A 21460-nucleotide genomic window follows, 5' to 3' on the forward strand; every position below is an offset into this window, starting at 1 on the left:
TGACGTACTTGCGTTGCTGTCGCTCTAACTTGCTGTTGTTACAAGAGAATGAAAAGATGTAAGGAAAAAAAAATACAGCTAATTAAGGTTACTGAAATGACAAGTGCAGTTTTTGAGTTCAGTGGTCCTGGTCAGTTGCTGAATATGATAGTTCCAATACTACGGAAATAGAAACATTTAACAACAATATGATATTCAAACTGGTATAAATAAGGGTGGCATTCACAGCCCATGCTTGACAGTTGTTTCCAACAAATATCCACATTTTTTAAGTTTGAAAGCAGTTACTTGATTGGCTAAAGCAGTATTTAGTCCAAACATATAGCACAAGGGATGGTACTTACATTCAATCCATCTTCTGACATCAATAATCTTTCCATGCGGCAGCGCCAATTATGCCTGCTCCTTTTGCCCCCTTTTTTATTCACAGAAGCAATACTATAGCTTTAATGAATGAAAAGCAATCTATGAATGGAGGATAGGACATTAAATGAAAGGTCAGCCACTTCCATTCAGAGATAATTCTTCATTCATGGAAGCTATAGTATGGCGTCTATGAATGGAGACGGTGGGCAGAAAAAGTGGGCATAAATGGGACATTTTGATGAGTGCATATGCCAGGTTCCTTGGCTCTACTAACCCCGACACCAAGAGACAAATACAGCTGTAGGGGTGGGGGGGATCACTCATTTCTAAACTAAATTCAAAGCCATCAGCACAAGGGACACTTAAAGTGTTACTAAACCCACAACAGTAAAATCCGTCTGTATATGCAGTAAAGCATACTTGTTATACTATTTGTGCAACCTAAGGGGTTAGTCCTCTGCAATGTGTAAAAAGAGTGTTTGATCCTGTCTTCTGTTCCTCCTCTTCTTCCACAGTCCCAACAACCATCTCCTGATAAAAAAAAGAGGCTAGGGGACAAGCGGCACATGCTCAGTTTTGGTGTGTATTGCTAGAGAGGTTTTTTTCTTGGGATGGTGCATGTGATCAGCACAGGGCCAATCAGCACTGTCCAGACAGAGGGTCAAGGGTCCCGCAGTCTCATTGGACAGTCAGAAAACTCCTCCTACAAGTTTTAACCAGACACTGATAGAAGTCACAAGATTGCTCTAACTGCCGATGAAAAAAAGTATTTTGGCATTTTTATTTACAAAAACGATTGCATTTCTATGTTTTGTGTACTGTGGGAGACAGATATAGTGAATGCATGGTCCTGGGTTTAAATAAACACCTTCCTTTAAAACACGGGTTTAAAAAAATGTTCTAAATAAATAGACTTTAATTCTAGATGAATTGTTGTGTTATAGTGCTGGTTAGAAACTATGTTGGGTTATTATTGCAGTCTTTTTTGCTGTAGGCACAGCAAAAAAAAAAAAAAAAAAAAAGCAGAATAGTAGAGTGAGGCAATGTTAGGACCTCTGATAAGTTTTTATTGCAGCCTGCATCTAATTGGAGAAATTCTAATAATTTCTTGTTCTATGATAGTGGTCATTAGAACAGGAAAGTCTGCCCAACCGGCACACAGACTGCAGTAAATGCAGACAGATGTTGTAAACCTTTACACAGCTGAAGTAAAAGTTTTTGTTGGAATTTTACTTACAATACAACATAATGTAGTTCTGTCACTCATAACCACCAAATCAATTTTCTAGCACAAATAAACAAAGAGATAATTTCAATCTGATTGACAGATTAAGAAACAGTATTTAAGGTGTTTCTCAGGTAATTGCAGAAATTGCTTCTAAAGTAATACAATAGCAGTTGTTTTGGTGACATTTAGTAAGGATATCATCTAAAAATGTGGTCCACTACCAACACTTGTCTCAAAAGAATCTGAAAAGAAAAAAATAGTGGTCTACCTGAGCCGGCTTCTGAGTGTGTTCACCTCCCGGTTCATGGACTCTGCTGACTCCGACACATCTTCCAACTCTCTTTGGAGTCTACGGCGGTTGGAATTGGCTCGTGACGCCTCTTCCTCAGCTTCCTCCAACTGGCGCTTCAGCTGCTTCATGCGGATGTGTGCCTTCTCGAGCTGTGAAGGAGATGCATCATGTTCAATGGTCAGTTTTTCCAGTTTTGAGCTGCTGGAACACTTATTAATGACTTACACAGCATCTCACAAAAGTGCGTACACCCCTCACATAACTCAACACACAGCTATTATTGTCTAAACAGCTGGCAACAGAAGTGGGTACACCCCTAAGTGAAAATGTCCAAATTGGGCCTAATTAGCCATTTTCCCTACCCGGTGTCATGTGACTCGTTAGTGTTACAAGGTCTTAGGTGTGAATGGGGAGCAGGTGGTAAATTTTGTGTTATCGCTCTCACTCTCTCATACTGGTCACTGGAAGTTTAACATGGCCACTCATGGCAAAGAACTCTCTGAGGATCTGAAAAAAAGATGGCCTATGCTATAAGAAGATTGCCAAGACCCTAAAACTGAGCTGCAGCATGGTGGCCAAGACCATACAGCGGATTAACAGGACAGGTTCCACTCAGAACAGGCCTCGCCATGGTTGACCAAGAAAGTTGAGTACACGTGCTCAGTTTCATATCCAGATGTTGTCTTTGAGAAATAGACGTATGAGTGCTGCCAGCATTACTGCATAGGTCGAAGGGGTGGGTTGTCATCCTGTCAGTGCTCAGACCATACGCCGTACACTGCATCAAATGGGTCTGCATGGCTGTCGTCCCAGAAGAAAGCCTCTTCTAAAGATGAAATCCCACCAACAGTTTGCTGAAGACAAACCGACTAAGGACATGGATTACTGGCACCATGTCATGTGGTCTGATGGTACCAAGATAAATGTATTTGGTTCAGATGGTGTCAAGCATGTGTAGCGGCAACCAGGTGAGGCGTACAAAGACAAAGACAAGTGTGCCTTGCCCACAGTCAAGCATGGTGGTGGGAGTGTCATGGTCTGGGGCTGCACAAGTGCTGACGGCACTGGGGAGCTACAGTTCATCAAGGGAACCATAAATGCCAACTGTGACATATTGAAGCAGAGTATAATCCCCTCTCTTCGGAGACTGGGCCGCAAGGCAGTATTCCAACATGATAACGATCCCAAACACACCTCCAAGATGACCATTGCCTTGCTAAAGAAGCTAAGGGTAAAGGTGATGGACTGACCAACCATGTTTTCAGACCCAAACCCTATTGAGAATTCGTGAGGCATCCTCAAACAGAAGGTGGAGGAGCGCAAGGTCTCTAACAGCCACCCGCTCCGTGATGTCATCATGGAGGATTGGAAGAGGACTCCAGTGGCAACCTGTGAAGCTCTGGTGAACTCCATGCCCAAAAGCATTTAAGGCAGTGCTGGAAAATAATGGTGGCCACACAAAATATTGACACTTTGGGCCAAATTTGGACATTTTCAATTAGGGGTGAACTCTCTTTTGCTGCCAGCGGTTTCGACATTAATGGCTGTGTGTTGAGTTATTATTATACAAGCTGTACAATCACTACTTTTCATTGTAGCAATGTGTCATTTCTTCAGTGTTGTCACATGAAAAGATATAATAAAATATTTACAAAAATGTGAGGTGTGTACTCACTTTTGTGAGATACAGTTTATTTTATTGGATCTCTAATAGCAAGAGTGCTAAGCTTCAGCTCCAAGGCCTACATATCTGTCTTGATCATTGTGAAAGGGTGCTACAATCTGAATTATTATATCACATAATATGAAAAAAAAAGACACTCTAATGTCCAATATATATAGGAACATTTCCAACGACTATGGCAGTTTGATTTGCAGTCCCCAGGTAGAACAGAAATAAAACACATTATCGTACAATCTATTCATATATATTTTTTCACAGTGAATAGGGCCAGAGATTCTGGTTTTATTGGAATCTCTGTCTGGAAGATATATCCTCACATCCTATGTGGTTATAGGGTGGAAATCACGTTTCAGTAGACTGGTTGGGGGTTTTATTCTTCTGTGTGTCCCTTCTGGAAATATTATCCTCACTTCCTGTGTTGTCGCCAGAACAGGAAGTGAGGGAAATGTTCCCGACAGGGACAAAGGTAGCAATGTAATCCTAAATTTAACCCTTCCCCACACCACCCAAGGAGGAGGGGGAAAGTTCCAAATTTTCTAAATTTATTATTAAAGATGTCTTCCACTCAAAGCTATTATTTGTTTTTAAGCAGACCTTACCAACATACTTGGCACGGCTGTTTTTTTTTTTTTTTTTTACAAGAGCACAGTGAAGCTTCAGGTTGATGATTTTGCTGGTATTCTAGCTTCTTGTGCCAAGCATGTTTCACACCCACTGAAGATTATATGCTTGCAGCACACAGCACTGACACAGAAACCAGCCACATTACTTCATTGCACTGTAGATCATAATGCTGTAATTATCACTGAACTCACTTTACCGTACAGTTAGGCTCCTCCAGTCAAAACTCAATCAACAGTCTTAAAGAGAACTTGGGTAAACGTACCTGCTCTTTAAACTGGTCAGCGTTTCTTCTCTCTTCCTCTACTTGTACAAGAACCTCCTTCAGCCTCTTCTCTGCACGTCGCACCAGTTTGTTGGCCACGATTCGCTCCCTGGTAGGAAGGACAGGTAAAGTCACAGATTCCAAAAACAAGGGCTCCCAGTGCAATCCTCCTTCTATGAAATTCTCCCACCATGGAAACATCCCAAACAGTATGCGAGTGTTGTGTACATCAGGGTGTCATTGTACTACCAGTGTCTAAATCAGCATTTAAAAGATGACAGATCCCGCATTGATGGATCAATGGATGGATGGCTGCAGCTCTTTTCACACCTAAGTAAGCCTCACTCTCTCATGAATCGCATGCCCCAAAAGTGGTCACTGGATTTCTTTTAATTTTTTCAGTATTTTCCCCCCCAAACATTATATATATATTTTTAGCAGAGACCCTAGAGAATAAAATGGCAGTCGTTGCAATATTTTATGTCACACTTTATTTGCGCAGCGGTATTTCAAATGCAATTTATTTTAAAAAATTGCATTTTCATGAATGAAAAAGTAAAATAAAACAGTAAAGTTAGCCCAATTTGTTGTATAATGTGAAAGATGATGTTACACCAAGTAAATAGATACCTAACTTGTCATGCTTTAAGATTGTGCACTTTCACTGGAATGGTGACAAACAAAATCTCCATAGGCAATGTTTTATAGGTTTTTAACGGTTACCAGTTTAGAGCTACAGAGAATGTCTAGTGCTAGAATTCTTGCTCTGGCTCAAACAATCGCAGCAATACCTCACTTGTGTGTGTTTGTTTGTAAACATCCCTTGTGACAGCAGTAGTCACATGTCAGTATTTTGTTGGAGGGATCTGGGGTCTATAAGACCCCAAATCCCTCCTTTGCACTTAAAAGCATTCAAAACACCAAGTTTGACTGTGTTAAATACTGAATTTTTTTTTTTTAAATCTGGAGCATTTAAAGCCGACAAGCCAGCTGATTGTTCAGGCCTCCCGATGGGGCAGGAGAGACCGGGCAAGCCGCAGAAGGCAGTGGGAGGAGGGAGGGGATGTCCCCTCCCGCTGCTTGTAATAACAAGCTGATAGCCGCATCAGTTGTCATTACAAAAAGCCGACTGTCAGCTCTAAAAAAACCATACCGTGGTGATGCCTGCAGCTACAACCACTTGAAGCAAAAGACCACATATATGCGTTACGTCAGCATGAAGGGGTTAAAAAACATTATTAAACCAAGTGGGTACTCACGAAACATAGTATGACAAAAGCATATCGCAAAGCACCGCCGACTCCCTGGGCGGGAGAGCGTGATAATGTCACTGCTAAACTCTGCCCTTTGCATGTTTCGTCCTACGGGTGTCTTCCAAGGGACAAGTACATACCAGTATATGAGAAGTGATCCAGTGACCACTTTTGGGGAAAGCCATTTATGAGATTGAGGCTTGCGGAGGTGTGAGAGGAAGAGAGCTGGAGCCATCCATACGACATCTATCCATGCGACATCTTTTAAATGCTGGCAAGCGGCATTATAATCACTTGGTGATTGATGCACAGCAGCTGCATGAAGATTTTGCACACTTTTGGTGGACTTTGATATTTTATTTATAGGACTTTATTATTTTTTGTATTTTGTTTGTTATACACTATATATTATAATACAAGTTTTCCTGACAGCGCAACACTATTTATTTTCAGTTAAAATGAAAATATTACTAATGACTAAATTCTGTGCTCCTTCCTGCCCCTTCAGATCTTTATATTGCGGTGATGTGCTTGTTACTGCAAAGCACAATATTGCAGCATCATGCATGGGTTAGTGAGTTGCACTGCCACTCATTTTGAAAGGCACCCCAATACACTAAGACAACAGAGTAACATACTAACGTAAGTTTTGATGCTCAGCATTGGGAAAAAATTGTAACGTTTCATTTTAGGAGCACTAGGGTGTGCAAAGCTCGGGCAGCAACACAACGCAAGGGATCAGATGGCTTCCATTATTTTTTGAGTTACTAACTCTGTAATCAAATCAGCTGTATAGACTTCACCGGCTGCGTGCTTTTTCTGAGACTCAAAAAGCACTGAAGCCATTAGATAAGCATGACAGCTAGGAAGTTAGCATTATTTGAAGGAGGACATCAGTGACAGCCTCTGTACTTTATTAGCAAAGCTTTCCTTTTAGTAAAAAAAGATAATAATAATACTCAAGGGTGACTAAAGCAAGATGTTTCACAAAGATCGGCTTATTTTATTTGCAATTCACCAAATCAGAAGCCTTAAAGAGGTTGTTACCCTAAAAAAAAAGAAAAAAAAAAAAAGATCCTGTTCCCTTATAGCAGGTTAAACATCACAGTGCTTGTGCTGACTAATCTGTCCCTTTCTATGCCGTACAAAACCTGGTTGATCCTATCTGTTCCTGTGTCCCCCTTAGTGTGCTGACCGCGGTAATCATGGCTGCTCATCCATGATACTGTCAGGTTAGGTGCCTCTGTCACCCTGCTGCTTTCCTCTCTCCCCCTCCCTCCCTGCATGTCGGCTCTCATTTATGTGAGCTGATCTCTTCCCCACCCCTCTCCTCCTGCCACTATTAGTAGCTGGCAGTAAAGTTCAAGAAAGATTACTGCCAGCCCCTCTGTTTCATCAAGCCATACTACACTGTGTACATGTTTGTATAAAATTATGCCTCTAAAAAACTTATTTCAGTTTGTTTCTAGCCAATCACCTGACCTCTGGCCGCTCTCCTCCCCGATCTCAGGGCTTCAGCGGGAGGGGCTGAGCGATATAAAGCAAAAGAAAGCGGCGCCGGCTTAGTGTAGCATAAAACTTATTTTCACATAAAAAACGTAGTAACTTGAACAGGCATGGTGGGTATAAACAAGATCATCCGTCTTCTTCTCCTACGTTTAGTGTGGTAAAGGAGGGTGGCGGGGTGCCGGTGTACCTGCGGGGAGGCTGTTGTATAGCAGCCTGTCTTTGGGTTGAGCGGCAGCGGAGGACTCTCGGCGAGGCTCTGACTTCCTGCTTCCGGTCTGACTGACGTCACTTCCAGTGAGGAGAAGACAGGGGTTGCACGCGTTCGGAGCATTCATGCTCCTTCGTCAGGCGCTGATCGCATACACTGGCACCCTGCCACCCTCCTTCACCACACTAAACTTAAGAGAAGAAGACGGATGATCTTGTTTATACCCACCATACCTGTTCACTCTTACCTTAGAGTAAGTTACTACTTTTTTTATTTGAAAATAAATTTTATGCTACACTAAGCAGCTTTCTTTTGCTCTATATTCCTCAGAGCCCCTCCATGCTCCCGCTGGCAGCCGCCGAATGTGGCTCCCCCCCTCCAGCACCCATTGGAATCTTTTCTCCACCGCTCCATAAGCCCCCCCCCCTACTTTGTGTCACCCTTCAATATCAGAGAGTGCCATGACATCACTTACATTAATGGAGGGGCTGAGCATCAGAGGGGGATCTCGGCCCCTCCTGCTGTAGCCCTTAGATTGGGGAAAGAGAGCGGCGGGAGGTCAAATGACGGCACAGAAACTAACTGAAATAAGGTATTTAGAGCCATCATTTTATACAAACATGTACACAGGATAGTATAGCTTGATAAAACAGAGGGGTTGGCAGTATTTTTTCTTTGAGTTTACAACCACATTAACAGGCAGAGTAATGATCATCATTGCGTTCTATGCTGTAATATCACTGGGCACGGAGCAAAGATGTGCTTCAACTTATAACACCCAGAGATGCAGCAGTTTAGTTTCAGGCTATTAATAGATGAATTTGATGGGTTCTAAAGGGTTACTTTCACATTCCTTTTTTACACTAATTAAAGACAATTAAACAAGGACTCAGAATCAGTGACTGCATATCAACATTTTTGGATGTTGCCCTTTCTGAATACTGTCTACACTCACTTTGATTCCTGTTCCATTTGTTCTTCCAGCTGAGAAATCTTGGCCTCTAGGGTAGCAATCGCAATCTTGTATTTTGACCTTACGGTGGAATCCATCTCATTTAATTTCACTTTAAGCTCCTTGTTCTGTCTTTCCAGTTGCTGCCTGGCATTTTCAGCCTTCTGGGAGAAGCTCCTTTCTGCAGCCAGTTCTGTAGTGATTGTCTCCACCTGTTGGAAGCATCAGATAGCGTTACGGACACTAAAAAAAAAAAAAAAATTCTACAGACGCCCTCTGTCGTGTGCCTAAATAAATAACAATATAAAACCTCTAATTTTAACAGCACGTAATGTTCCATGCTGAATTAGGACTAAATTGCATTCAATTTTTAATCACCTATTAACATGGGATTAAGCTTTTGTTATAATAAAAGCCTCTTTTGTAAAACAGTGAAATCATTATGTTGCAAATTTAAAAAAAAGGTTAATCTTATAATATTAAACAGAGTAAAATCACCCGTGCAGCTTAGCACTTAGGGCTCATTCCCACTACTACACTGATAACCACGAAACAAAACACAGAGGAACGTAATCTAAAATTCTCTTTATTATTCGTACAGCCTGAATAAAAGCTGAAATAGAATATATTTGCTGTCATGTAGACCTTTCCTTGGTAATGCCAGCTGTAAAATTTCTTATACATTTTACATTTTCATATAATTTTTACCCTTTTTATATACCGTAATTTTAGGGCCATGTAATTTATGTCATGTTAAATCTATATTAAATGAGGTTATCATATGTAGGGTAATATCATTCAAATCATCAATGATGGAAATGTTTCAGGTATTATAAACACCTAAAAGTATTCCCCTGTGATTTTACAGTATGCAAATGCATGTCAGAATGGAAAATAGATGTAGAGATCTAAGAAGCTGAAGTTACGTACAAATGTTGGTCATTCCTAAACAATGACCCAAAGCCAGACATAGAAGGTTTGAATCTCAGCTGTTTCAGCAGGAACGGGCCAAGATTCCAACCATGTATGGGCAGGTTGAATGTACCCAAGTTGATCAAATCGATCAACTTGGGTACAACCAGCCTGCCAGATTTATGATTTAATCAATAGCAGCTAATATATCCACTAGCAACAATCACTGTCTTCTCCTCGTGGGGACAGTTTCCCCTGCCGAATCCCCCCCCCCCCCCCAATGGGAGAACACAATGGCTCGGTAGAAGGGATTCCCCTGTTAAAACTGTGGTTGCAAGAAAGGAATTTGCTCTGTTTATGGCTGGCCTTAGCCTTGCCCTGTTCCACCACCTCACACTATTGCTTAGCTAGGCTGCCCATAACATTAAAGAATAATAAGGATGCTCAGAAATTGAAAGAGTGTGGGCCAAGTTTAATTTCCTTAGGAAAAACTGAAGTGACTTCAGTTGCCTGTATAGCAAGATCCATTAATCATTTTGACATGCAGTTTTCACCGAAGGTACGTTTTATATTTGATTTTTCTTCATAAGTTCAATTTGAATTGGTAAAACTTGTGACAGATTTATTTAAACAGAATATTCACTAAGCTTTTTTTTTTTAATGTGTGAAAAGGAAAGTGAAGGTGTTAGGATTGTTATGGAAAGTTATTATCAGTGCTTAGTAACAGAAGGATCGCTATACTGTTAGGCCTCTTTCACACGGGCGTTCCGTATGTCCGTATATCACCCCATCCATTTTAGGGTTATATACGGACATAATACATGTCTATGGGATTGTGGATGTCAGCGGATGACCATTCGCTGACATCCGATTTGCGTCCTTTCAGTTCTGTTCCGTTTTTTGGAACGGAACAGAACCCTATTTTTCTCCCGTTTAAAAAACGTAAAGGACGCAATCCCATAGACATACATTATGCCCGTATATCATCCGCAAACGGATGGGATGATATGTGGAAATACGGACCGGATGACACAAGTGTCATCCGTGTCTGTAAAAAAAAAAAAAAAAAGCGACTGAACGGACTACAAAAACAGAGCGCCGTGTGAAAGAGGCCTTAAAAAAATTTATATTGTATATATATATATATATATATATATATATACACACACATATACACACACACATATATACAGTGGGTACGGAAAGTATTCAGACCCTCTTAAATTTTTCACTCTTTGCTATATTGCAGCCATTTGCTAAAATCATTTAAGTTCATTCTTCTTCCTCATGAATGTACACACAGCTCCCCATATTGACGGAAAAAACACAGAATTGTTGACATTGTTGCAGATTTATTAAAAAAGAAAAACTGAAATATCACATGGTCCTAAGTATTCAGACCCTTTGCTGTGACACTCATATATTTAACTCAGGTGCTTTCCATTTCTTCTGATCATCCTTGAGATGGTTCTGCACCTTCATTTGAGTCCAGCTGTGTTTGATTATACTGATTGAACTTGATTAGGAAAGCCACACACCTATCTATATAAGACCTTCCAGATCACAATGCATGTCAGAGCAAATGAGAATCATGAGGTCAAAGGAACTGCCTGAAGAGCTCAGAGACAAAATTGTGGCAAGGCACAGATCTGGCCAAGGTTACAAAAAGATTTCTGCTGCACTTAAGGTTCCTAAGAGCACAGTGGCCTCCATAATCCTCAAATGGAAGACGTTTGGGACGACCAGAACCCTTCCTAGAGCTGGCCGTCCGGCCAAACTGAGCTATCGGGGGAGAAGAGCCTTGGTGAGAGAGGTAAAGAAGAACCCAAAGATCACTGTGGCTGAGCTCCAGAGATGCAGTCAGGAGATGGGAGAAAGTGGTAGAAAGTCAACCATCACTGCAGCCCTCCACCAGTCGGGGCTTTATGGCAGAGTGGCCCGACGGAAGCCTCTCCTCAGTGTAAGACACATGAAAGCCCGCATGGAGTTTGCTAAAAAACACCTGAAGGACTCTAAGATGGTGAGAAATAAGATTCTCTGGTCTGATGAGACCAAAATAGAACTTTTTGGCCTTAATTCTAAGCGGTATGTGTGGAGAAAACCAGGCACTGCTCATCGCCTGTCCAATACAGTCCCAACAGTGAAGCATGGTGGTGGCAGCATCATGCTGTGGGGGTGTTTTTCAGCTGCAGGGACAGGACGACTGGTTGCAATCGAGGGAAAGATGAATGCGGCCAAGTACAGGGATATCCTGGACAAAAACCTTCTCCAGAGTGCTCTGGACCTCAGACTGGGCCGAAGGTTTACCTTCCAACAAGACAATGACCCTAAGCACACAGCTAAAATAACGAAGGAGTGGCTTCACAACAACTCCGTGACTGTTCTTGAATGGCCCAGCCAGAGCCCTGACTTAAACCCAATTGAGCATCTCTGGAGAGACCTAAAAATGGCTGTCCACCAACGTTTACCATCCAACCTGACAGAACTGGAGAGGATCTGCAAGGAGGAATGGCAGAGGATCCCCAAATCCAGGTGTGAAAGACTTGTTGCATCTTTCCCAAAAAGACTCCTGGCTGTATTAGATCAAAAGGGAGCTTCTACTAAATACTGAGCAAAGGGTCTGAATACTTAGGACCATGTGATATTTCAGTTTTTCTTTTTTAATAAATCTGCAACAATGTCAACAATTCTGTGTTTTTCTGTCAGTATGGGGTGCTATGTGTACATTCATGAGGAAGAAGAATGAACTTAATTGATTTTAGCAAATGGCTGCAATATAACAAAGAGTGAAAAATTTAAGGGGGTCTGAATACTTTCCGTACCCACTGTATATATCTATTTACTTTTTTGTTTATTTATTTTTAATGAGTGTTCCCTCATGAGACTACAAGGTCACGAATTTTGAACCAATCCAGCTTTCACACCTATATACCCCATGTGACAGAGTCATTTTCAATTTTTTCTATAGGCTGTTTTCAACAATAACTTTATCATTACTTAAGAATATAAAGCAATATGTAAATCAAGGCTTTTTTTTTTTTGGTGATGTTGTCTGTGTAATCTATAGACAAATTAAGTAACAAAACAAAAAAAAAAAGCACTTTCTTCTGCTTTGATCAGGGTTCGTAAAAAAATAAAAAATAAATAAAAAATAGTGTTACTTTAGATAAAAAAATATACATTTTATTCTTTTATTTGTCCTGTTTAAAAAATCACTCAAATATGATTCTAGTATGAAGCATTGCAATGCTTTTACAACTGAAAAATAAGCTTCTTTTTTCAATTTTGAGTTTTGGGACTTAAAAAAATGAAAAAATAAAACAAAGAACAAAACCAATAAAAAAAAAAGAAATAAACAAAAAATCAGCAGGAAAATAATAGCTTAGTGTAGCAATAAAGACAAAATAATTAGAGCTAATTAGGGTAATCTAAGAGTTATTAAGGGGCAAAAAAACAGCTTGTGAGATTGTTTTAATCAAATGTATATTAAAGCACATCCCTTTGGTCTGCAGAGGAATAAAACATAGTAAATAAAAAAGTAACAATCTTACTTTGCATCTATCTCACATCTGAACAGTGTTTACAAACACTGTGCCTGAAGGTCCATTTTCTTAAAGGCAGCTGCTGGAATAGCTGCTGTATATATAGCAGGTTTTCCTTCAGTTCTTGAACCCATACCCTCAAATCTAAAACCTTGTGTTGATTCCAGTATTTTGGCTTTATTAGATTTGCTATTGTGAAAAAAAGAACGTTATTCCATTTTTCAGTTCAATTTAATATTTTTAGTATCCATCTCCTATCTATCCTAGCTTAAATAGACTGCATCAATATTATTATGGATTACATGCTTCCAAACACAATCAATCCTGGGGAAATACCAAATGCAGGTATTGTATGTTGGTGCTTGTGGTTCACATGTCGTGTACTGATACAGTAATGTATTTTTACCTGCAAGGTGTATTTCCTATATCTATCATTAAGCAGCTCCATATTACTCTGCTCTTCATCAAGCTCCTCCTCCAGCTGAGCGATTCTTGCCTCCAGGGCCCGTTTTTCATCCAGAAGAGCAGACCTTCAGTGATAAAACCACAATGCCTAAATCACTTTACATACAAGTACTTGTCACTGTATCTTCCATAAAAGTAATATACATTGCAATATTGTGAATATAGTATTCAAACCTTCACACATTTCTTACTTGGTTCTTTCAGAATATTTCCAAAATCATCAGGTCAAAATTATACTATTGAACTTTAAAGCGGGCCTAGCACAAAATTGTAAGCTCGGCTTATTTAGTTTGGCTGTTCTTCCCAATCTCTAAAGGTCACAAAAAACACCTACGGGAGGAAAAAAAAAAATATGCTTACCTTTACCTTTAACCGGCTTCTGCATGTGATGCTAGTCAAGAGTGACATCATATTTCTTAAGGTGAGATCATGGGTCCTGCCAAGTAGACCACATCTTGCAAAAAATTGCTACTGCACTGTGCTGTACTGTAATATTGTGAGATTTGGATTACCCAGCATTACCGGTATTGGGTCTAGGGGTGTGGTGGTAGATCATGAACCAAAGGATCCTGAGAATCTGACCATGGGTCTCTGGTAAAGCTCAGAGGGGTTGATTTACTAAAATTGGAGAGTGAAAAATCTGGTGCAGCCCTGCATAGAAACCAATCAGCTTTTAGCATTTTTTGTCTAAGCTTAATTGAACAAGCTGAAGTTAGAATCTGATTGGCTACAATGCATAGCTGCACTAGATTTTGCACTCTCCAGTTTTAGTAAATCAAGCCCATAGTGTCCCCTGAAAAAGATAAGAGAGGGAGGCAGGAGAGCCCTGATAGCATAGTAGGTTAATTCAGAACCAAGAAAAAAATGCTTCCACAATAGAAGAGTCAAAATGGACTTAAAATTGTTGAGGCTGCGATCACCCACCAAGGGGGGGGGGGGGGACACATGGCCATCCTAGTGGACAAAACCCATCTTCATGCAGGGTCAGTGTGGATGCTGTCAATGCCTCAAGCATTCCCATCCTAGGAGCTCTCTGAGGTTCTCAGGTGGGTGAAGAATTGGTAAGAGGAGTCAGCGTAAGAAAACCCATCAGCCGTTTGATTGGCAGAGGCACCAAAAATGGTTATTCAAAAGATAAGCATGAGTCGTCCTGCTTTAGTAAAACATCCAATTAATTTAATTATTCAGTGAAATAAAGTAATGGAATGTTTTACTAAAGCAGTCCTATTGTGCCTATCCTTTGAATAACCATTTGGGCACTTTTGCCCATCAAACTACTGATGAGCTTTTTGTGCTGACTTCTCAGCATTTCACAGGATCTCATTAGAGGGATGAGGTTATCACCTCGGTACTATGAAAGCCAGAGGAAAGGTAAGTATTTTAACTAACCCCAAGGGCAAGAGAGGTAAAGTAATATGGAAGTCTCCTGAGTTTTCCTTATTACTTCACTGTAGGAATCCTTGTTCCCGCTTCAAAAAATAAGTGGAATCTCCCTTGACAGTAATATACAACATCAAACTTTTAATATAGATGCATAGTGCAATGACTATGTGCGCAGCACAGTAGCCAATAGCAACCAGCTATCAGTTTATAAAGATGGAAATGGATTTCCTTTCATGGTTTATATAATATACTTGGAAAATCAGATACGTACTTGCCACTAACACCATTCGCCAGCTCATCAGCCAGATCGTCTCTTTCTTGCTGAGCTTGTCTTTTTGCTCTTTCTGCAGCGGCCAATTCCTGTAATGATGCAAGTGATATTAACCTCAGTTTGGAACATTACGCATATTCATACAGTTTCCATAGTCCAAAAAGGATAATAAATGGGGCAAGTAGAATCACTAGTGTATGAATTAAAAGAGAAGTATAGCTTTACAATTTTCTCCCTAGATATACTTACTTAGGTGGATGCAGCATCAGTCCGATGCTGCATCTGTCCCCCGGTGCCTCTACACTGAGAAGCGAGCGATTGAACACTGGTGATCGCTCGGTTCTCACAGCTCCCTGAGCAGAGAGCTGCTGACTGTCAGTCAGTAGCTCTCTGCTCCACCCCCCTCCTCGCTCATTGGAGCACAGTGCTGTGAAGGGGCGGGGGAACGGCCGGCTCAGGCTCCCAGTGGCTCGTTGAGAGGCTGAGCCAGATGTTGGTCCAGGCACTTGGCAGATCCCAACTCCATGGTCGTGATGACGCGATTCCAGGAACGACTCCTGTGACATCAGCAGAGAGCGGACTTCAGCCCGTTCTCTGCTGAAAAGGAGTCACAGGAGTGCAGAACGAACTGCACTCCTGTGATCCATAGGAGATGTACAGCCAAACAAGCTTTGACTGTATATCTCTTTTAAGTACACACATTTTCCTTTAAACCCGTATCACCCAGCACCTCTGTATAAAAGTCCCTGATGCCCTATGGTACTCCTTCTTTGACAGCCACCAGCTGCCACTGACAGCCCATGTCCCCACTGACACCATGGTGTCAGTGGGGACCATGAGCTGTTCACTATGGCTCCTGATCATGTGTTCACTATGTCAACTATAACATGGCTTCACTGGAAAAAATTATCGCTTTCAGGAAGCAAAAAACTGCCACTTTTAGGCTGTGTCGAATCTGCAGTGTCGAATTTCAGTGCTGAAAAATGATCATAGTAGTTGAAAAAAAATCTAAAAATCTAACTATACATTTTTATGCATGATCTGCCTAAAAAAAGGAGATTTTTTAACAGTGTACAAATAAAAACCGCACGTGCCATCAAAATATTGCGTAAATCATAGAATTATTGTCAAGCTAACTGGTGCATGCCGACACTGCTAAATGGAACCTGGGCGTCCAGACTTCACCGATTTTTGGGCACAAAAGGATTAACCTAACAAACATGACATTTTTTATACTTGGTATAGGCTAAGCAATCCTAGATGGAGGAGATTCTGTCCTATCCCTGGCCATGACAAACCTCTTGTAGCTGCAGGAGTTCGGTTTCCAAATTCTTTAGTTTCTTCTCATTTTCTCTGGACTGGATGAATATTTCCTCTCGAGATGTGCGGGTCTCTTCCACTTCCCGCCAAACTTCTTTCAGCTGGAGCTGTAACACAAATCATTCCCCATCAGAAATGTGATTTCAAATATTTAATAAGTACAACAATCCAAGTTAAAAATGGCGGCCTAAATCAATACAATACACAATAATACATCTACTAAATGTAAAACAAAAGACACCTTAGAACTACCTAAATCTCTAACATTGCTCATTCTTACAGTGAGATATCCAATTCCATAGTCATGGACTGACAATGACTCAGCAACGGCTATCATTGTATTCCTCCATGAGGAGAATTCAATACTGGTTCTGATATAAGTGTGTGAAGTCACTGGTGCAGGTTTTATCCTGTGTTGAACCCTGATGAAGGGGGAGTGGTGTTGCCCCTGGAACATGTGGGCTGTTTTTTTAAAAACATTTTCTTTATCAACAATTAAATCATTCTCTTTTATCCAATTATGGTCTACTGCTCTTTTCTGTATTACTATTGTTTAAATGTATAGGATCACTGTAATATTTTTGTTGACAGTTTTCTTTCTTTTGTTAAATATCCATTACAGTACTTCTTTTTAGTTAGCCAATGTATGATTAAGGCTGGGTTCACACTGGTGTGTTGTGGGAACCACAACATTTCCTGTGCGGGTTCCCGAATCACATCTGAATTGCAGGCAGTTCATACTGCTCTCTGCAGTGGGTGTCATTATAAAGTTATTGACACCCCCCCCCCCGAATCGTTTTGTAGAACGCAGTGCGAATCGGATTGCGTGGGTCTGAACACCCATGTGATCCGATTCCAGTGCGGACAAAAAAAAGGGTACTGCACCATTTCGGTGCGAATGCGATTTCAGCCATACAAACTGTATGGCTGAATTTGCACTTCACAGATATCGCATGTCATGTGCACAGGCATGAGGTGCGAATCACATGCGATCTCTGGCATTGAACCAGTGTGAACCAAGCCTAAAAGTCAAGAGCCAAGCCATGGCTGACATGAAAGAAAGGGGCGCGGGGCCGAACCACAGCCCAATGTCTGAATGGATGCACAGAACTGCGGCTCGGCTCAGGTGCCCTTATAGCAAGCTGCTTGCTGTGGGGGCACTCGACAGGAGCTCGGCCAAGGAGCGCCAGCAAGGGACCTGAGAAGAGGAGGATCCAGGCTACTCTGTGCAAAACCAAGAGGAGGTAAGTATAACATGTTTGTTATTTTTAAAGAAAAAAAAAAATGAGACTTTAGTATCACTTTAAATGACGGTAAGAAGGAGGTCTACTGCAGGTACAAATGCACCTTTTAGGACGCACTCACACCAGAAATTACACAAAACTGCATGTTTTTGACTGCATGTTTACAAGCATTTTAAGCATGCTTGATGCGCCCTTAAATGCGTTTTGCGCTGGTTTTAGTTCTGCATTTTTGGGCTTGGCTTTCTTAGCTTAAAGGGGTGCAGAGCAGTGCATATGAAGTGCATTTGTAGAAAATTTGTAGCACATTCCCTGCATTTGTGGTGCAGAAAAATGCAGCATGCTCTACTTTTTTTAAATGCACTGCAAATATGTAAACTATAGGGTTACCTTGATTTTGGGCTGTCTATAGAGAGTGCAGTTTAAAATGAACCCAACTGCATTCAACTGTGTTGGGTGTGAAAGGGCCCTTAATGAGTTGTAAATGATTTCAGAAATGTATCAACCTAATGCCATTACCTCAATTTGAAAGTCCTTCAACAAAGGCCCAAAATCTCTTGGTGCCCCAGATTACAGTAAAAACCGGACAGGGGTTCTACGCTTCCCACTCTATCCAAAAGTAAAAAAAAAACATTTAGGCTAGACATACATGTGAAGCCTAATAAGCTAGTGGGGTGTCAGACGGCAAATGTGTGCGCTATCGTTGGAGATGCTGCGAAGCACAATACACCAAGACACATATTTGCTATAAAGCATAAAAACCTGCACTATATCTTCTCTATGTTCAGAGCCATACCTAGCAGACGAGCAACATTTTAATTGTTTTATGAAACCTTCAACCAAATTAAACTTTATCAGTATTACCTGTAGTTTTTTCAGTTGTTTAACTGCCTCTTCCCGACCTTTGTTAGCTCCATCAATTTGATTTTCCATTTCCTGGAGGTCCATTTCCATTTTCTTCTTGCCAGCAAGAATTTGGGCTTTCTGCTTTCGTTCTTCATCCAGTTCAATCTCCAGATCACGCACCTAAAATAAAATTACAGCTTGAATTATTGACATTTTACATGTACAAATCCAAACAGTGCAACAAAAAATTATACTAAACATAAATAGTAACTAGCATAAATGATTATGAATGGGTATTTAATATCACAGTGTTAGTGAATAACAAAATTAATCCGTGACTTTAAAATAAAAAAAGACCAAAAGTCCAAACAAGGAAGATTACAATAGTGAATCAAGGTTTACAGTTCCACATGCCATGATGGAAGTTGGAAATCATAAGATATAACTTCCTGCTGCTGTCCGTCAAATCCTGTAAGTAGAGAGCAGGGCCAAGCCACACTATGTATGTCTATGGACATACACTCTGGTTCAAAGCGAGCCCTCACATGTGCCCCCATAGCCAATGGTTTACTATGAGGGCAGACAGAGAAGAGGAAAGCCAGCCAGCCGTCAGCAGAGGACCCCAGAAGAGGGGGTGCTCTGTGCAATATCCCTGCACAGAGCAGGTAAATATAGCATCTTTCACTTTAGGTAATGAAAAAGACTTTAATCTCCCTTTAGACCTTACGGAACTTATACTGCTTTAAAGTCTAATGCCCCACACCATGAGAGAGGTTCTCTCTTTTACCTACACTACTTTAAACCAAACTGTTTTGGCTGCACTTAGACTTAATTACTAAGTCTTAACTTAACTTAAGTACTATGTGTTAAAGAACTCAAATATTAAGTAACTAAGTTAACATAGAGCCATAATAATGAATACTATTTTTAGAGGTTTTTAAATTACCTGCTTGATCAGGAGTTTCTTCTTTTCATCATTAGAGTCATCACGGTTTTGGAGATCTCTGTCAAACTGAGCTTTCATTGCTTGCATGTTGACTTCCAGACGGAGTTTTCCATCTTCAATGGCTTGAAGCTCATCCTCTAGTTCTTCTATCTGAGTCTTCATGTCCTGCACCTGTTGCTCTAAAGCTCGCTTGGCCCGTTCCAATTCATGGACCTACAGGAGTACATACATAGTGTTAAAAACTACATTCGTGCCACCAAGCACATATTTCTTAATTGCAATTAATAAATATTTTATACAATTAATAAATTATTCTTACATTTTTGCCAACATCATCCTTGGAACTGACAAGGTCATCCATCTCTGCCCGAAGCAACTTGTTTTGTCTGTCCAATTCATCTTTTACATCAAGGGCTTCTTCTAATGCTCGGCTCAGAGACAAGACCTTTGTTTCCTTTTCACGAGCCTCTGCCTCTGCCCTATCTCGCTCATCAGCATAGCGTGCTGATATGTTCTTCTCTTCTCCTAGCATCTAGAGGAAAAACGTATCAATAGTGTTAAAAAATTTATTAGCCAACTACTATTCCATTGATGTGATTTATATGCTCTAAATTATTTCACTGTCTTATAAATGATTCTCTAAGATTTAGAGAAAAGGAAAGGATTATTTCTTCATGGTTTGCTGAGCAGCTATACATAAAATAAAGCTGCCAGATTTAGAACTTGTGTAGATCTTCCCCCCCTCTATAAATTTCAAATAAACAGTTATATTTAAAAAAAAAAAGGAGTGTAGAGGAGCAAATGCTGTGTGCTTTCAGGTGCATTCAGCTTCTATTTGAGATTAGTTTTAGGTGCTTTAATAGATTACTGCACAAGGAAAGGTTCAATGCTTCTGGGTATTGTTGGAGCTTGTCCATTCACCTACTTCCCCCGCATTCCTATTGGCCCATCACAGCGATGGACAGCCATACTGGCCAAAAGGAAATGTGAAGAAGGTGTAAGGGGACATGCAATCCCTGTCATAACAAAGAAGTGGCAGTACATTGCTGGTATAGAATGAACCTTATCTAGGAGCGTTAAGTAGCAATTAAAGCCGCTGCAGGTATGTGCCAGTACCTCTAGGGCAGGGGTCTTCAAACTATGGCCCTCCAGTTGTTCAGGAACTACAATTCCCATCATGCCTAGACATGTCTGTGAATCTCAGAGTTTTACAATGCCTCATGGTATGTGTAGTTCCACAACAGCTGGAGGGCCGTAGTTTGAGGATCCCTGCCCTAGGGGCTTGCACTTTGTCTGCTAGCAACGTTATGTTTTATGTGTATGGTCATTCATTACATGTCAGTTTTTATTAATACATTGTTTGCAATTACCTGATCAAATTTCTTCTGTTTCTTTTCCAAGTTTGAAACAATTTGCCGTTGATGATCCAAATCAACCATGAGGTCATCCAGCTCTTGCTGCAAGCGATTTTTAGACTTTTCCAGCTTGTCATTGATTTGGTGCTTCTCATCGAAACGTTGGTGCATAAGCTCTAACTCCTTAGCCAGCTTTTTCTTGGCTTCTTCCAGACCCTCCACAGCACCTCCATGATCCTCCATCTTCTTCTTTGACTCAACAAGCTGAGGATACATTATAAATTGAATGTGACTCTGGGTAAATGGCTGTCTATGCCAACAGCTTTGCAGTATACATCTCTAATAGTCATTATTATTTGTAAATTCACATTGTAATTCATAGTACTAAGACAATCCATAGGCACATCTGTAAAAATTTAAATTCCATGCCAACCAAATGTTACATGGCACTACAGCATAGCACTATAGCAATATGGGACATTTTCTGGCTTTGCATCTGTGTGTGACTATTCAGCACTATATTTTTTACATTTATGTAACCTCAAATATTAGCCAGATAAAGTGAAAATGGCCATTAGCCTCATTCTATGATTCGAAGGACATATATTGGTGACTGCTGATTTGATTGATACCTGTTGCTGGAGAGCCTGAATCTGACGACTGAGCTGAGCCTTTGCAGCTTCCTCTTCCTCCAAGTTCTCCAATATGTTATTTTTCTCCTCTTCCAACTGTTTTACCCTGGAGCTAAAATTCAGCTTCTGGCGGGTTTCCTCTTGTAGCAACTCCTGCAAAGTTATTTAA

The 21460-nt window shown here is 40.7% G+C and overlaps 1 protein-coding gene across 10 annotated transcripts in view; it reads right to left on the minus strand.

Annotated features, from left to right (window-relative positions):
* Window positions 1–21460, minus strand: part of LOC309568217 (myosin-10-like) — a 311346-nt gene that overhangs the window by 10556 nt on the left and 279330 nt on the right. For 7 of the 10 annotated variants that reach the window (XM_082273871.1, XM_082273876.1, XM_082273873.1 and 4 more), the window contains 12 exons: window positions 21292–21444; window positions 20675–20923; window positions 19624–19836; window positions 19305–19517; window positions 18377–18538; window positions 16250–16378; window positions 14952–15040; window positions 13239–13362; window positions 8382–8590; window positions 4457–4565; window positions 1863–2035; window positions 9–32 (listed from right to left, as the gene is read on the minus strand). In XM_082273871.1, the coding sequence (XP_082129997.1) occupies window positions 9–32; window positions 1863–2035; window positions 4457–4565; window positions 8382–8590; window positions 13239–13362; window positions 14952–15040; window positions 16250–16378; window positions 18377–18538; window positions 19305–19517; window positions 19624–19836; window positions 20675–20923; window positions 21292–21444 (1847 nt within the window). The remainder of the gene's footprint in view (window positions 1–8; window positions 33–1862; window positions 2036–4456; window positions 4566–8381; window positions 8591–13238; window positions 13363–14951; window positions 15041–16249; window positions 16379–18376; window positions 18539–19304; window positions 19518–19623; window positions 19837–20674; window positions 20924–21291; window positions 21445–21460) is intronic. The other 3 variants (XM_082273869.1, XM_082273875.1, XM_082273872.1) reach the window with 1 other exon arrangement.

This window comes from Pelophylax lessonae, assembly GCF_965119305.1.
Source record: "Pelophylax lessonae genome assembly, chromosome: 12".
NCBI classification, from domain to species: Eukaryota; Metazoa; Chordata; class Amphibia; order Anura; family Ranidae; genus Pelophylax; species Pelophylax lessonae.